Below are 18,422 nucleotides of genomic sequence, written 5' to 3' on the forward strand. Positions count from 1 at the left end.
ATTGCTCTTTTAAAATCTAGCAAAAGCCTAAGTTCCAGATGTATTTTCTTTCTTTTTGTTTTTAATAAAATTTACCTTTTTTAAGTACAGGATTTGAATTGTTGTGTCCTAAGAGGTTTGTGCCTATGCTGTTTCATTAGCTAGTGGCAACAGCTAATTTCCTTTGTTTTCTTCTCAGCTCTTCCCTGGAGGGGAGTGAAGGGGCTTGAGGGAACCCCACAGGGAGGAATTCCCAAGTGCTCCTTCCTGAGTTCAAGGGTTTTTTTTGCATTTGGGTGGTGGAAGCGTTTACCAAGCCAAGGTCAGAGAGAAGCTGTGATCTTGGGAGTTTAATACAAGTCTGGAGTGGCCAGTATTAATTTTTAGAATCCTTGCAGGCCCCCACCTTCTGCACTCGAAGTGCCAGAGTGGGAATTCAGCTTTGACCCCTACCTAAAACAGATGAGGACTCCAGCTCTGCCAATCACTAGCACGAGCACTGTAGTTTACAGCTTTGAAACTTTCCCTCTTAAATTTTGACTCTTGCATGGTTAAGAAAGGGAGGAGCTGGTAGAACACTTAGCAAATGGTCTTAGCTCCGTATCAACTGTTTCCTCCTGGAGCCCAGTGCAGGCAAAACTCCCATTGACTTCAGTAGGAGCTCTGCCTATCATGCATGATCCAGCCACTCAGTTATAACAGCTAGTGCAGCCATGTGGATGTGGCTGGAGTTGTTAAAAGAAACTCAAAGGAGATAGGCACCCAAATGAATACCAAGGGGATGTGTGCCCAACTCCTTAAGGCTCCTCTGAAAATCTCAGCCCAGGGCAAGACTTGACCATTTCCCTTCTTCTATTAAATGGCACTTGGAAATAAACACAAGCTCTTGGTGTGACAGTTGCCTATCTCAGATGGCCCAATTCACGTGGCCATAAAACATTTATACAACCTGTCTCTAAGCTGTATCCCTCGGAAATACACTGCCTGCCTTGTTTCTTAACTGGAACTGTCAGTAACTCTTTTCAGATTACTGGTGTCAGACTGACTCTTGTGGCGTGTGCCCAGGACAAGTCAATGGAAAGAACAGCCTTTATGGTGGAGACTCCATTTTGCTGTTCTTTAGTTAAACTCTATTGGCCTCCGCACTTAAAGCAGGAATTCAAGCGCTTTGTTATGTACCGAGAATGCAGCATGAGCTCCCCAAACGTAGGGCATGTGCTCTCTGACTGTAGAAAGGACAATCTGAGAATTGACAAGTGAATCTGTGTGACCGAAATATCGGGTCCACCTAGCTGAGAGCCAATAACAGCCAGACCGGGATAAGGAGGAGTTGCTTTATTCTGCAGAAGAAAGGAGAGCTTTGCACCTTAGTACAAAAACTCTGTCTTACACACATTTTACAGATCCTTTATACACATTCAGACAAAGGTCCTTGCAGTGTTAACACTTGATTGGTGGTTGTCAGACCCGTGCTTTTGCTATCTGGTCAGTGAAAACCGGCTTGGGACCAGCTCCAAATACCTTAAGGCCTTGAAGGGAAGACAGTTGAAAAGTTCAGGCTACTGTGTACTTGAAGTGTCTGCTTCCCCCTAATGGCCACTGGTTGACATAAAGGCTGCTCTGTTAAGGGGGGGGTCACTAGTAACTTTCACAGTCCCCCCTTCGGGCCTGACAAATTCAAAAATTGTCAGACCCGTTATGCAATTTGCGATCAAGCTGGAGGGACAGATACTGGGTTTTCTTATGGACAGCAGAGCTTTTGATCATAGCATTACACAGGCATTTGGCACATTGTATCATTGTCCAAATAACACATAGAAAGAAAATAATCCATTTAACAATTGTTTGAAAGAGCCCCGTAAACCATGACCCAAGGTCTGGAAGGAGGTCCTCAAAACTAAAGGTGTGATCAAGAGATAAAGCACGGAAAACAACAGCAGCATTCTTAATGGCTTGTAAATCCTGCTCAATTAATCCAGAATGATTAACATAGAAACAACATTTTTCCCTGATGCGAGCACAAGTCCCCCCCCTAATTGGTTCATATGCTTGGAATGAGCATTGAGAATATTTGTACTTCCACCCAGAAAGTTTCCAAGTATGTCTCCATGGCCACAGATCAGATGGTACTCCTGATGTGTCTGTAAGGGCAGTGGGCCAAGCCTGATGCTCTAGATCATTGCGAATGGCCATTAGCTGGTCATTCAGGAAATCCTGAATTTCTGAACATGCTAGATCCCACTGCAATGCCTTCCCAGCCTCATTGATATTCAATACCATCTCTGTCAGCAACTTCTGGGTCATAGAACTAAGGGCGGAGATAACATGTAACTCACCAATTCCAGCCTGTACCTGGGTTAGCTGTGCCCCAATTTCTCATCATGTTTTGGTTCTTAAAAATATTCCAAACTGCTGCTGCACTACTGGCCCCATCCCATAGGGATCTGGTCAAGTCACTTTTCTTTCTAGAGGAAATAACCCAAGCCCTCTGTTGTGCTAATCTAATGGCAGCCCCCTGTGAGCAATTTGGGTATGTAGAGGTGATCTGGAAACTGAATAAGGGTAATGAAAATTTAACAGTCCCTAGTGTAGTGTTAATCACAGTTCATTGATATCCTAATACATTTCTTTTTGGTGTAGTACTATACCACATTCCCAAGCATGAGTCCCACAAGTTTCTTCCTGCCAGTGTATAATTCTTTGTTTCTTCACCAGGGTCAGTTCTTAATGTCTCTTGTAGTCAGGAATCCCTGGACTTTGTGGTTTCAATGAAGCAAGTGTTCCTTCTTCTCTTTTCCTGAAACAGTGTGGTTTAGCATCATACAGGGGAGAGGTTACTAGCACATCACCCTGTAATGGTTTTGCTTCTTCTAGAAAAATGCAAAAGCACAGTAGGTCTGTCAGTGGACAAGGGAGAGGTTACTAGCACTTCACCTTGTCTTTTTTCCTTTTTCCTGCTGTCCAGAAGTCACAGCAGAGCTAGAAGGAGAAATAGGCTTATCAGTCGGAGAGTCCTCCAGAGGTGGAGGGGTCTTTTTACAGTGAGAAGCATGGGTCCAGGCAGGTAGTCCTTGGCACTTCACAGCAGTGTTGGTGGTTAACAGCACTTGGAAAGGGCCTTTCCAGTGGGGAGCCAAAGCAGTCTTTCATTGATAGACTTTACATAGACTCAGTCTCCTTGTTTCAATGAATGGCAGGGCTGCTAGGGTCTTTGGGTAGCACTTCTTTTATCTGTGAGAAAAGAAACCTAACACATTTCATTAATGCCTGGCAGTGTTTTGCAGATCTCATAGTTGCTTGGGCACATTCAGGCCCCCCTTTTCTTGGCTATCAGCCAAGTCTTAGCTGTGGGCAGTGTCCTTGGATTGGGCCAGCATCTTATCTTTGGACTGAGCTTGCTAGCTATTTTTTTTTCCAGTTAACTCATTCTGTTTTTTTTCCTTCTTCCCTTCTTGGCTTCTTTTAAGCTACAAAGGAAACTTCCACTCTTCACTCATACACCTTTTCCCAACAATGAACACATACACATTGCCATTATACAGTACATTAGTCTTATTACTCAATGTATGCCATGTACACCCTTCCAGTAAAATAACTTTATTACAGAGCTTTGGAGCAACAAACCAGGACAAGCACACCCACCTTTGAGGAGTCCACTCGGTACAACCTCTTGTGTCCAATAGCTTTCCTCCCTCCCCAGCCCTCTGGCTAGAAATCTGAGGTAGCCAGAAGGATCCCATGGGCAATATGGGGAGTGGGTTAACCTTCCATGTCCTTGCTTCCAAAGACTGTTGGTATGCAAATTTTAACAACAATTTTGGCCATAGAACACAAAAATAATTCCTATTGTGCCAGTGAATGCATGGTACGTTGAATGCTATTCAGCTGGCATCCGTTTTCTCTGATGATCTGAAAGACAAAAGAACAGAGGTCTACCCCTTCTGGGCAGTCAGTCATTGCTTAAAATATTTCCTTTATATACACGTACTCTTGTTGATTTTAGGCAAAACAGAATTACCCCATATTTCCTTGTATTTATTTCATAGGCAGCCCAGGTTTCAGTGGCTTCTACTTTATTAGTTAGAAAATTGCATTAATACGGATGCTTTCTGGCTTGCTTCCAAATCCAAAACTATCCACAGCTTAAAGATTCTTACTTAAAAAAAAAAAAAAAGGACACAATTAACTTTCCCAGACTTTTGATTGCCTTTTACTTCTAACTCCTGCTTTCAAACACCCAGTGATTTGAAAGAGACAACACAACCTATATTGGTAGGTTTGCATTTCTTTTACCTCTGCTACAATATACACTGCACATGTTCTGGGGAAAATGCACATCCTCTCCACAATTCAATTTCCACAACACTAGCCACATCAATTGCTACACAAGGTGTAACTATTTCTTTTTAAACACCGGGTAAAGACCATTTACTTAACATACAATTTAAAGGGCTATCTTCAGAGGGTTTTACCAGAGACTCACCCATCTGCCTGCTGACACTCTAACAGAGAATTACACAGAGAACAGAGGGAATTATGGCCTAATAGGATCCTATTACAGGAATTTCTACTAATACTGACCGCTACAGGGGACGGGACAGAAGGATCCCAATTCGACCTCAGAGCTTCATCGCCAGCGATGGCTTCCACTCTGAGGAATTACGAATGAGAGGCTCAGTTCCGTCCACGCACCTAACGCCCAAATGTATAAGACAGAAATTCATTAACCGGTTAACCAGACCAGAACCAGATAGTGTCTCCTTATCCTATTAGGACTCACCTTATCGGAGCACGAACCCCAGGGGCTGCGGTGAAGCAGAGAAAAGGGGCGAAACACCCCGTTGGCGCCGTTCCCAATTCGCCACAGCCGTCCGGAGTCCAATGTCCGAGCTAGGAGAGTCCCGGCGGAGTCGCCAGAAACTGTGACCGAAGTATCGGGTCCACCTAGCTGAGAGCCAATAACAGCCAGACAGTGATAAGGAGGAGTTGCTTTATTCTGCAGAAGAAAGGAGAGCTTTGCACCTTAGTACAAAAACTCTGTCTTACACACATTTTACAGATCCTTTATACACATTCAGACAAAGGTCCTTGCAGTGTTAACACTTGATTGGTGGTTGTCAGACCCGTGCTTTTGCTATCTGGTCAGTGAAAACCGGCTTGGGACCAGCTCCAATTACCTTAAGGCCTTGAAGGGAAGACAGTTGAAAAGTTCAGGCTACTGTGTACTTGAAGTGTCTGCTTCCCCCTAATGGCCACTGGCTGACATAAAGGCTGCTCTGTTAAGGGGGGGTCACTAGTAACTTTCACATCTGTTAATTTAGTTTGACTTAAAAATGAGTTGATTATAAAAGGATCCGCTAAGAAATGTACACCTACCGGCAACAGGTTTCTCTTCTGAATGATCCTAAGTCCTGAATAACACAGATGCTTCAAACTTCCCTTAGTTAAACTCACTGAAATCTTGTGCATACAATACATTTGAAGAGACTTTAATGGTTGATGGTAACTCTTTTGCTATTAATCTTCATAACAAAGTTTTTTCTTCAGCCTGAGCTGACAAATGTTCTGCTACACAGAATTCCACACAGAACTGTCTCTCTCAAAATGGCTGCCATTTCCCATTGCTCTCCATGGAAACGAGGACACAGGCCGCTCTTAGCAAAAATGGTGATTAGCAGGGTTCTTACTGGAAACAATGGGAGGCGGTGGCCACTTTGAAAGAGGGCATCTTAACTGAGAGTTGTCAGGCCTCTGTCTGACTGAGAACAATGAGAAATGGCAGCCATTTTCAAAAAGGGGAATTCTTTGAGTTTTTATGTACCAGCCTCTGCTGACACTTCTATTTCAGAAAATTAAGGGTCAAAATTACTGTTAATCCAAAGCATTTCTTTCCCAAAGCTACCTGTGTCCACTCAACAGAGAAGTGGAAGTGTGTGCATGAAAACATGAGGCATAATGTGAGCTTTGGGGCAGGGTGTGCACGGGACTGTAGGGGGCAAGAGGGAGGGAGAATTTGGGAGCAGAACACTGGGGTGTACACCCCTGTTGGCTTTGCACTGCTCTGCGAGTGCAAATCAACTCTACACTCTGCTTACTTGGCTCATATATTCCGGCTGCTGTGTGCTACTCCAGAGCGGGTTAACGCAGCTGGCAAATATTAGCTTGTTACAAGTTTTTGCTAAAGAGACACTCAGTGGGCAGGGGTGGCCTCAAACTGGTTGTTAACAATTGTTAAATCTACTCTGGGAGCACACATGCTAAAAGGCTTTGCTCACAATAATATGGTCATGGTGTGGTGATGGGATAGGGCAGAGCCGGAGTGGATGCCCTCACTGCATTTCCAGACCTTAACATGTTTGGGTTTCTTTCAGCTTAACCTCAGCTCTGCCTTTATCGGGTTCATGATGCTCGGTCTTAGGATAACTGCAACATCCCAGTAAAAATTTACCCTAAATTACTAATATATACGAAACCTTAATTCTGTCTCCATGTTGTCTATCTGGAAGTGTTGTGATTACGGCTACCAAATAGCTAAATGCTATACACCCTGCTAGTCTGTGCTACGACACCCCATCATGTACCCACATGTTTGTCTCATCCATCCATTATGTCTTGTCTTTTAGATATTAAACTCTCTGGGGTAGGACCTGTCACTGTCATGTCTGTACGACCTCACAGTGTCCCTGTAAAGATATAGTGCCTGTATCTGAATGTCCAGCTAACTTGCAACAAATTAACTTGTATTGATGGTGTCTGTCTGGTAACAGTTACTGTTCCCCACATGCAGGAAATCCCTGAAAATGCTGCAGATTTTGCTCATCTATCTTTTCTGCACGAACCAGTTTTTATGAGTGGAGTTGACCTGAGATACACACACTCCAAGCTGTGGGAGTCTATGAAGCACTGCTGGAAGGTAAAAGGATCAACAGAACACATTTATTCCATCAGAGTCACTGCACTGACGTGCAAGTCCAGTTCAAGCTTTCCTTTGCTTCAGAGTTTTCCATAACTTTTGCCTTTCTCTCCTCTCACACACCCTTATGGTCGGCTTGAGCACCCTTCTCCTGTCTTGCACTCACTTGGCCTCAACCCTCCAGCCATGCTTTCTTGTATGATGCCTCCTTAGAAATATGACCAGCCTCTTCCCTTTCCACCTTCACTTCAGATATTCTACAACATGCTCAAACTACAACGGCCTTACCCCGTATGTCTTGTTTTGTACTTTTCCCCATGGCTCTAGACTGAGTCACTTCTTGTCAATCTCTTTTAGGGTGACTGGCAGCCCGAGCCAGAACCCAACAAGCACTGTTCCCTGTTAATGGTTAAACACAGTCTAACAGTGTTTGGAAAGCACTTCTCCTGGATGGATTTCGCAGTTCGAGCCAGACAGGTAGGTAACGCACGTCACAAAACAGTACTCACAAGTACCGGGAACAAAGGAAGTTCTAGTCATTAAAGGGCACAATGAAGTGTAGTCTGGGCTCTCTCAGAAACTTGCTTAGGTTTTAGCTAAGTAATTTGACTTCCCTGTGCCACAGTTACAAGTCTGCGAAAAGAGAGGTAAGCTGGGCGCAAGCAAACATTGTGCATTTTCATACATATCTCCAGGGGCAGAACACGACCATGGGGAACTGATGCATGTAGAGAACTCTGTGCTGAGGATTGAAGATGCAAAGCATTAGCAACACCAGGAAGAGAAACAACCCTAAAGTGACTGGGTTTGTTTCTGTCTAAACTTATGGAAGAAATTGATGGTTTGCATGGAACAGTGGGGAAGTTCTACAGGACTGAAGAGAAGCTAATGTGCCAATATTTAAAAGGGGTAAATGGGATCGCCTGAGTAATTATAGGCCACGCAGGCTGACCTAGATCCTTGGCAAAATAATAGAATGGCTAAGATGGGACTTGATTAATAAAGTTATAACGGATGGGAATAAATACCAGTCAACATGAGCAGATGGAAAATAGATCCTGTCTTGTTTGTCATGAAGTGGATGGATTTCCACGCCATACGGCTAAATTTCTAACGTGTTTGTTTTTAATGAGATTACAAGTTTGGTTGATAAGTGCTGCTTTAATAGACATCTGTAAAGCCTTTGACTTGGTATTATGTGACATTTTGATTAAGAAATTGCAATGATACAAAGCAGCATGGCACAAACGAATACAAAACTAGGTCTCAGATGTAATTATAAATGGGGACTCCTCATCGAACGGGCGTGTGGCCCCACAGGAATTGGTTCTTGGCCCTACTCTCTTTAACATTTTTATCAGTGACCTGGAAGAAATCATATAATTACTGATAAAGTTTGCACAAGACACAAGCATTGGAGTGGTAATTAAGGAAGAGGACAGATCTCTGAAATCGCTTGGCAAGCTGGGCACAAGCAAAAAATATGCACTTTAGTGTCAAGTCCCACATCTAGGAACAAATGTCGGCCACACTTACAGGATGGGAGATTCTATCCCGGGAAGCAGCCACTCTAGAAAAGATTTGGGGGTGGGGGGTGGATAATCAGCTGAACATGAGCTCCCAGGGTGACACTGGGCTAATCTGAACCTTGGATATATAAACGAGGAAATCTCCAGGAGGAACAGAGAGGTGATTTTATCTCTGTATTTGGCACTGGTGCCACCACTGCTGGAATCCTGTGTCCAGTTCTGGTGCCCACAGTTCAAGGACTTCAATAAATTGGAGAGGGGTCAGAAAAGAGCCATGGGAACGATTAGAAAATATGCATATAGGAAGAACGGATGGGAGCTCTAGGGGCAGGGCCTGGAGGGGAGGGGGCAGAACAACGTGGATAATTGAGGTGGGGGCTGGGGTGGAAATAATTAGAATTTGAGGTCTGAGGCGAAGCAGGAAACCCCGCACCATACACACTGTCAGGGAGCCAACAAGAGTGGGCCAAAATCACCTTCCTTAATACAGTTGGGAGAGCAGGCAACACTGACTGTTGTCTATGCACACACTGGGGTGGGGGGAGTGTAGGACAAAAATCAAGGCCAACCAAACAACTCAATGTAAATGTTTTTTCTTAACCCCCACTCCCCCCAAAAATCTCATGATTCTTGGGGGGGGTGACCCATGATTTGGGAATAGTTGGGGTTGGCCATACTGCTTCCAGGCTTACGAGCTATTCCAGCTACACTGCACAGGCTTCACTAATTGCAACGCTCTATAGCTTACGTTTTGTCTTGGTAGAGTCACTATTAAGAGGCTCCTGTTCCATTGCAAACAGGCTCTATGCACCCCTGGAGTTTGGGTGCAGACTTCCCTTAGTGGAGGCAACGGCACCCTCGGAAGAGCCAGCTGCTGATTAAAATGCTTGGCTCATATTCTTACTCCTCTTATGAGGCCTTGCTGGAGGGACTCTTCCTGTTAGGCAGCAGAGCGATGCGCCCAGTGTGGTGAATGGCCGGTACAGTCGTCCCCAGCCAAGGAAGGGCGAGGAGAGCCTTGCGGTAGGGACTTGCTGATGGCCCTGACTAGACTGAGAAACAAGCTCTTTAGCAAATGTTAACAAGTGTTAAGACAAGTGGCTGTACATCCCACTTGGCACTTCCTGCAGAAAAGGGGATCAAAATGGGTCTCACACCCTTGGCAAATGCTGCTCATGTCTTTGAAAGATAGTGGTGGTGGTGGTGGGGGGGTAATATCTTTTTTTGGACCAGCTTCTGTTGGTGAGCGAAAGAAGCTTTTGAGCTTAAACAGAGCTCGGCCTCGGGTCTGGGAAACGGCCCTACACAGGTATAAAACACAGTTTTTCTCCCAGACTGTCATGGTTAGCAACACCTGGACGGCCAACCCAGCCTCTGGCGTTTCCTAATCTAGCCCAAAGGCCAAGGGGCAGAGAGCGGGCTCTTGCGAAGCCTGGAGCAGGGCAACTGAGAAGAGCTGGCTCGGAGCCAGAAGTGTAGTTGGGCTCTAGGCACAGGATTCTGGGCACCTGGTTCCAGTTTGGGCTTTACATTGATCTTTAGGACTTTGTTACAAAGCAGGAAAAATCAACCCACCCAGAACCCTTATGTTCATCTACTTCCTTGTTCCATGCACGTGGCGTTTGCTCCTGGCTAGGGGCACTTGTGGCTCAAGGCTTGGTCCTGGGGCCGGTTTTGTTCAATATCTTCATTGATGATCTGGAGGAGGGCGTGGATTGCACTCTCAGCAAGTTCGCAGATGACACTAAACTGGGAGGAGTGGTAGATATGCTGGAGGGTAGGGATAGGATACAGAGGGACCTAGAGAAATTAGAGGATTGGGCCAAAAGAAACCTGATGAGGTTCAACAAGGACAAGTGCAGAGTCCTGCACTTAGGACGGAAGAATCCCATTCACTGTTACAGACTAGGGACTGAGTGGCTAGGCAGCAGTTCTGCAGAAAAGGACCTAGGGATTACAGTGGACAAGAAGCTGGATATGAGTCAGCAGTGTGCCCTTGTTGCCAAGAAGGCTGATGGCATTTTGGGCTGTATAAGTAGGGGCATTGCCAGCAGATCGAGGGACGTGATCATTTCCCTCTATTCGACATTGGTGAGGTCTCATCTGGAATACTGTGTCCAGTTTTGGGCCCCACACTACAAGAAGGATGTGGAAAAATTGGAAAGAGTCCAGCAGAAGGCAACAAAAATGATTAGGGGTCTGGAGCACATGACTTATGAGGAGAGGCTGAGGGAACTGGGATTGTTTAGTCTGCAGAAGAGAAGAATGAGGGGGGTTTGATAGCTGCTTTCAACTACCTGAAAGGGGGTTCCAAAGAGGATGGATCTAGATTGTTCTCAGTGGTAGCAGATGACAGAACAAGGAGCAATCGTCTCAAGTTGCAGTGGGGGAGGTTTTTAAGGTCAAGCTTGACAAAGCCCTGGCTGGGATGATTTAGCTGGGGATTGCTCCTGCTTTGAGCAGGGCGTTGGACTAGATGACCTCCTGAGGCCCCTTCCAACCCTGATATTCTATGATTCTATGAGGCTTGTGACTATTAGGAAAAAAGTGTGTATGTGAATAGGAACAGACAATGGGTGTCCTGGGGGAGAGACGTGGGCAGGTGAGACCAGCCAGCAATGTCAGCTGCCTGGCTCTCTCCTCCAGTTCGGGCTGCACTAACTGGAACCATTTGCTGTGGTTCCCCAAGGGCCCAGGGCACTCTGTCTCTGCCCTTTCAGCCCAGACAGGCCCTCGACTTCATGGGGCGAGCTGGGAGTTAGCTATGCCCACCCCTACCTGACTGGGGGCATCCCCCGCTGGGGACTTGGGGATGGCACCTCCTGAGCAGCATAAAGAGAACCACACGGGGCAGAGAATCTGCCCCTAAATACAGGCGGTGACCCCTGGACCTGGGAGAAATATGTTCAGCCCATAGGCAGTGAGGATTCCCCTCCTCTCCCCCGCCCCCCAGGGTGACTAGACAGCAAATGTGAAAAATCGGGACGGGGTTGGGGGTAATAGGAGCCTATATAAGAAAAAGACCCCAAAAATTGGGACTGTCCCTATAAAATTGGGACATCTGGTCACCCTATTCCCCGCCCCCCAGCCTTCCTGAGTGAAGGGAATGAGCTGACTTCCTTCTCTGTCTGAAGGTGGGGCCGGGGCTGGTCTACCTGACCTTTGAACATGCTTTCCTGGGCCGTGGGATCATTCTGCAGAGCGTGACGCCAGTGGAGCCGCTCCTGCAGCACGTTGTCCATAGGATCTATTACCAGCGAAACATGCCGGCGGTGATCCCCAAATTCATTCTGAAGGTGGAGTGTGTTCAGGTAAACCACAGGGTACGGCTGCACCGCGAGCTGGGCTGTGACTCCCATCGGGAGGCAACTTACCCACAGTAGTTCTGATCAAGCCAGTGTGCTAAAACTGGAGTGTAGTGCGGCAGCAGGGGCATGGGGGGGCGTCTGAGTCTGCACCTGTCCAGGACACTGGTACGTACTCAGAGCAGCTAGCCCCTCCCAGAGCACGTGCCAAGGCTACACGTCTGAGTGAGCTAGTGCACAGACGTCTCTCAAGATGGGAATTATCCCCCCCATCACGATGTGCAGATGTACCCAAAGAATTGCTTCTGAAGGGGGCTGCTGTAAGAACTGCCAAGCCACTTGGTGTCTTGGAACCAGCTGCTCTCTGTGGCACTCGGGGCTGCAGTGTCTGGGCTTGGATTACAAGTAGTGCTAGTTCCCCTGTGCCTCCAACCTTTGGTAATGCTGCAGGAGCCAGGCCAGGAGGCTGAATGCTAAAGGCACAGGAGCTGGCAGGCAGCAAAGCTGCCTCTTGGTGCATTTCTTGGGTGTGTCTGGCTTAGGCTTCCAGATGTGGCAGGAGTGAAGGCCAGAGGCAAGAATGGCTTGCCCCACCCCCTCGGTGCTCTGAAAGCCAATGGGATTTAGGTGCCTACCCCTCCCTTGGGACAGATAAAATGTTCTGGACAGCTACAGCTGGCCTCCAAAGGCCTCATGGAAGCTGTTGCTGAAGGCGGGGGGTGGGTGGGGGGACTAGGTATCTGGCACCCAACACTGCAGATGGGACTGGGGAGCAGGCTGGGGCAGATCCCAGGCATTGCACACTGTCCTAGCCTGCCTTGTTCACAAGCAAGGCAGCACCGTGCTGCACTTGCTGAAATTTCCACCGGCTTTCGCAGTTAGTCCCAGGACCATATTTGGCAGTAGCTGAGCCAGTGGCCAGGGCCTAGATGACCACAGAAGTCCTGCATCCTGTATCAAGGACCCCAGGGGTGTCTGGCTAGAAGAAGAATAGCAGTTTCTGGGCTTTGTTGCTGTTGGGAATCCTTGATGAGAGGAGACCCTCCCCAACCTCAGATCACATTTACTGAGCAAGGGGAGGTCTGAGGGTGTAATTTGGGCTCCACCAGCTCCTTCCAGGGCTTCACAACCCTTGGTGCTGCGTGCTGGTGTTTTGATGCCTGTATCTTGCATTGCCCTGGTTACTCACAACCCCCAGAGCAGTGACAGAGGGCATTGATACTATCTGGGACCTCTCTGACCGGGGACTAGAACCCTGCCAGGGCCTGCAGCCCTTTCAACAGCAGCTTCAGGTTCGCAACATCCGAGGCAGCTGAAGGAACCGGCGGCGGAAGCAAGGTGCTCTCAGGTGGAGAGTGCGTGATGGATGGCAAAAGCCCAATTTAGTTTTGGTAGCCTCTAAAAACCCCACCTGAGCTCAGAGCCCCTTCCTGAGACCACCATACCTCTGTCAGCACACACTGCACCAAGAAAGCCTCTTGGCACTACTCAGCTAGGCGGGACTGGCGACTCCCCCTCTCTGCAGGGCCTGCTCCAGGCACCAGCTTACCAAGCAGGTGCTTGGGGCGGCACACCCAGCTGTTCGGCAGCAATTTGGCAGACGGTCCCTCGCTCCTGCTCGGAATTGCTTTTTTTGTTTGTTTGTTTGTTTGGCTGCTTGGGGTGGCCAAAACCCTGGAGCCGGCCCTGCCTCTCTGGCAGAGGCTTGCCAGTCCCTGCCAGCAATGGGCCTTGGCATTCCCTCAATGACTTATTCCCCGCAAGGCCTGGATCCAGTTTACAGCTGGTTGTGCACCCTGGATGAAAGCTGGAGCCTGTATGGTCTGACTTGCCATGGTAGCTCTGCAAGGGGAGGGGAGCAGCCCTATCTGTCAAGGGTCCAAGCATGCTACAAGTGCAAACGTCAGACCTTGCATGTGTTACTAAGGTGTATGAGCAACACTAGTCTCTCCAATGGCTGCACTGCAAATTGAGCTCCATTAATCTGATGGCTGGGTGGAATTTAAGTTATGAGTCTTACCCTAAAGAGTTAGGAGCCTAGACATGAGTGTGCCTCTCCCAGCGAGCTCCTGCTACCCGCCTGACAAGCTCAAACCCTTGACTTGGATCATCCTCTATCTTAAAGGGAAGGCACTGCTTTCAGGGTATTTTCTATCATGAGGGAAGCAGCTCTTAGAAAAGGCCTCCCATTTTGGGCTGCCAGAGGCCTTGTACCCTTCTGCGGTTCCTGTGGATGGATACATACGGTGTATTGCAGAGTTGTTAAAAGGCCCCATACATGGCTAGATTAGCCCCACACCAGCTTGGTGGTAAAATATTTAGTCTGGAAAGGTAAATGCTATTGTTCAGCACCTGGAGCCTATGAGAGGTGCTAAAAATAAACTCTTCTCCTAAACCTTGAACAGTGCTAAGGGGCGATGCCTCCAGGATAACAGAAATGTTGAAAGATCCCAGGTGAACCCAAAAAAGGATTTTGATAAAGAAAATTGAGCAGCAAGGAGCCCTATGAATCCCTGAAGTTCCCCCAAGCTTGTCTGGTGAGGATGCAGGGAGTTAATGTGGATGCTTCACACAACGCACAGTCAACCTGTGGAACTCCTTGCCAGAGGATGTTGTGAAGGCCAAGACTATAACAGGATTCAAAAAAGAACTAGATAAGTTCATGGAGGAAAGGTCCATCAAAGGCTATTAGCCAGGATGGGCAGGGATGGTGTCCCTAGCCTCTGTTTGCCAGAAGCTGGGAATGAGCGACAGGGGATAGATCACTTGATGATTACCTGCTCTGTTCATTCCCTCTGGGGCACCTGACAGGATACTGGGCTAGATGGACCTTTGGTCTGACCCAGTAGGGCCGTTCTTATGTTCTCTGTGGCTAATAAACACTCAAAACACAGTGCCAGCAAAAGCTGAATACTTGAGCTTGCTTCAGAGCCCGTGGGATCGCTAGAAACACTAATGTGTGGTACTGGTAGCATCACCAGTGGCTTGGTAGCATGAATGAGCCCCTAGTTCAAAGTTCCATGTATTTACAGTGATTCTGTTTCTTCTGCCCCCAGTTTGAACGTGATATCATGATCTGGAACAACAAGCAATATCTGTCTAAACCACTGCTGGTAAAAGAAGATTCCGCGATCCAAAGGCACAGACGCTGGTTTGCTCAATTCTACAGTGAGAACAGCACTAGATTCACTTTCCAAAAGGGTGGCGTGGACTGGTGACGTCCATGTGGTCAAAAGACGTCAAATGGCTGCATCCCTTTCTCGCCCATGAGAAGGGCAGTCAAGCGCATAGCAAGTTAATCAAGCTGCATTTCTGGATTTTCAGTGGCCCAGTTGGGCGAATCTGCAGTACAAGTAAAACTCTAGTTCGCCAAGCGTAGTGTCTGCCACGTAAGGCTGGGCAAACCTAGTAAGTGTTGTGTAGGCTTTGCGGTCATAACTGAGCTGTAGTACTGGGTGCCCCCCCCCCATCTCCAATGGGAAAACGAGACTGACAGAATCCCCTCAAGAAATCGTCTATGCTTTGCAGGTTTTGTTACTCAGGGACAATTGCATGAAACCCTGATCCTTAGGTGCTGCAGGGCTCACATGCTCCTATTCTCCAAAGCGGTCATTTGACATCTGTTCCTCCTCCCCACAGCACGTCACGATGGCAAACCTGGATTGTTACCATGGATGAGGAATAGGCAGGGTCACTCTAAGGAGCAGATGGTCTGTTCTCTTGCTAATGTACTTAGAAACTCGCAAGGGAGCAACAGCAGTGGTCAGGGCTGGCTATAGATGGTCCCTGATGGATTTCTACCGGAGTTTTACCAAGGAGTTTATCAGCTCCTGAACAGATCTTAATGGACGTATAGCAGCTAATGAAGATGGGAAGTAATTTTCCGGATTGTCTTAGAATGTAAAAACCAAACTTTTTGTGCAAAGATTAGTTCCTCCTGGAGTAATGTGTATGTGGATAGTAACAACGGACTGAACACCAGCAAGGACGTGTTTAGAAAGCGATGTCCTCATCTGGGGCAAGTGCAGAGAGTGCTGCCATACTGTGCAATCAGCATTTAGGATGTGTATGAAAACTGATCTCTGCTGGTCTGGCTAAAAACTGCTCTAATTTCCATTGTGCTTTGTTCCTTAGTAGTATAAATAGATGGACCAACTTCTGCCTTGACTTACAACCTCTAGACTCCTGTTTGCTCCAGGTAAGTCAGGGCAGAATTTGGTGATCAGACTGTAATGTAGTTACTCTGTGCTCATAGCCATCAAAAACCACCGTACAGCGCACAGAACTGGTGGGAGCTTCCAAGCTAGGCCGCACCGTGCTGAAGCTGATTGACGTCGTCTGCTATCCAGATGGCTTGTGCCAAACAAAAGAAGGGGGTTACAAAGCATTCTGCGAACCTGCCTGCATGTATCTCGTAAATTCTGCACTTTACTGAGCCTTTTGTTTTTGCACTGAACCATAAAACAATGTTAACCAGTGAGCCAGAGGCCTTTCCTTCCCAGGAGTTTCTCTAGTCCCACACTTGTTACTGTGTGAACTGCTTAAACTAGTCCCTTAACGTCATAGTCTCGAGGGGATTGTGTGGTCCGTTGGGGGGAGTGGCTCCTCTCCTTCCGGGTCTGTGGGCGGCCAATCCGCCCCAGTACAGGTAGTATTTACTTCATTGTCTGCGATGGGGGCTACAGCCATAGAATCGCCATGGCATGGGGTCGCTTATCACCTAAATGCTGAAGCAGGCCTGTACTACATGGCATAGCAACGTCAAATCGGCTAGTTAACCCCGGCAAATGTCTGGCTCTCTGGTGTGACTGAGCTTGTACTAATAGGGATGGGTGCCACAAAGGGGTTACAAGAATTAAATACGTCTTGGAAGAATTACTTCTGGGTGGTACCAGGAGCAGGCTAATTGTAGGGGGCTGAGTTCTTCTTTGGCTCACACATCACCCAGAGAAGTGTTCACAAGTGGCACCAGTTTCATCTCGTTGGTGAAAATTCTTTCTACAACGTGAAATGGGCTTTTGTTTTGATCCTTGCCTTTACTGGTAGACTCTTTATAGTTACTATTTTTATATTACAAAGGTTTCATAAAAATGGATAGAATAAAAATATACAAAGTGTTACATGACTCGTCATTCTCCAGAGGTCCTGGGAAGAACTCTCTGCTTTTTAAACTAGCAGCACTCAGCTGAACTTTACCTAGGGCTTCCTTGGGGTGGATGAAGTTTGGAAAAGAGACGACTAAGGGGGGATATGATAGAGGTCTATAAAATCATGACTGGTGTGGAGAAAGTGAATAAGGAAGTGTTATTTACTCCTTCACATTACACAGGAACTAGGGGTCACCACATGAAATTAATAGGCAGCAGGTTTAACACAAACAAAAGGAAATATTTTTTCACATAATGCATAGTCAACCTGTGGAACCCCTTGCCAGAGGATGTTGTGAAGGCCCTTAAAGGCTACCAGGCAGAGGTTGCTGCCACTGAGCTTGGACAAGATTATCACAGCAACTTCCTTGGGAACCCGTGCTGCAGATATGCTGCACATGGAAGGCCTGGAAGCTTTTCATGCTCTGGTTCATGGAAAAGTATTGGGAGTTGAGTCTGGGCCCAGTCATCCCAGATGGATGGGACAAGTGGGGGGAAGGGGCAGAGTGGTGTGGGGCTCTGGGTGGGGCTTCAGGCGGAAAGGGTGGAATAGGAGGCGAGACTGCAGGTGGAAGGTGTGAGGAGGGGACCCCCAACTTGCTCAGGCCTAGAGCCCATGAAATCTTAATCCACCTCTGCCTAACAGCCAGCACCTGCTCTTTGCTTTCTCTCCAAGGGCTATGACCAGTGTATTGCCAGCAGTTACAAGTTACCACCCAGCTCTTCCTAAGCAAGCCCATTTAGTCTTAAGGTAAAAGCATTAGAGAGAAAAATATGTAAAAACAATAAAAAATGCTAGGTGCATGCTAAAAACTTACCAGAGGTTACCCATAAAAGTCTTTTGCAAACGGAGGCAGCTAACGGGATAGTTTCAGAGGGCGTAGCTGTAGACTTTCTGGTGAGGGGTGTGTTTGTGGGTTGTTTGTTTGCTCTCTCTGTATGGGCTATGTACCCTCAGGGTATGTCTACACTGCAATTAGACACCCGTGGCTGGCCTATGCCAGCTGACTCAGGCTTGCGGGGCTCAGGTTAAGGGGCTGTTTAATTGCAATGTAGACGTTCGGGCGCAGGGTCCTAGCGTCCAGGCTCCAGTGCGAATCTGAACATCTATACTGCAGTTAAATAGTCCCTTAGCCCAAGTCACCTGGGACTGCCCAGCCATGGGTGTATAACTGCAGAGTAGACATAGAACCTCTCTCCATTGCTTACTCAGGCTGTTTGTTGGTGCCTTGGTAAAGGTCCAGAGGCTCTGACCCTTGGAGCTCTGAACAGCTCAGCTCTTTGAAGGCTCTGAGTGGTTAATCACTCCATGATGGTGAGGGGTGGAGCTGAGCTGATCTAAGCAGGAAGGCTTGGTATAAAAAGTCACTTGCCAGGTGAACTCAAGAGCCATGAACAGAGGCAGCTCACAGGAGTGTTCTGGAGGAAGTTGAGAGAGGAAATGTGAGAGGTTTTCCTTCCAGGTTCAGCTCTTCATGTGATTCCATGATGGCCAGCAATGGAATAGTGGTGGTGACCTGCAACAGATGTGCCATGTTTTCTTTTCCGT

At 47.4% G+C, this 18,422-nt stretch overlaps 1 protein-coding gene across 1 annotated transcript in view; it reads left to right on the top strand.

Moving 5' to 3' along the window:
• The window catches only part of LOC117867185 (cholesterol 7-desaturase-like), a 49,975-nt gene extending 34,357 nt beyond the window's left edge, over positions 1-15,618 (top strand). The window contains exons 4-7 of the mRNA XM_034752011.1: positions 6,767-6,892; positions 7,250-7,369; positions 11,556-11,732; positions 14,783-15,618. Coding sequence (XP_034607902.1) covers positions 6,767-6,892; positions 7,250-7,369; positions 11,556-11,732; positions 14,783-14,944 — 585 coding nt within the window. The 3' untranslated portion in view covers positions 14,945-15,618. The remainder of the gene's footprint in view (positions 1-6,766; positions 6,893-7,249; positions 7,370-11,555; positions 11,733-14,782) is intronic.
• The last annotated feature ends 2,804 nt before the right edge of the window (positions 15,619-18,422 follow it).

The sequence above is a fragment of the Trachemys scripta genome, chromosome 17, assembly GCF_013100865.1.
Source record: "Trachemys scripta elegans isolate TJP31775 chromosome 17, CAS_Tse_1.0, whole genome shotgun sequence".
Classification (NCBI taxonomy): Eukaryota; Metazoa; Chordata; order Testudines; family Emydidae; genus Trachemys; species Trachemys scripta.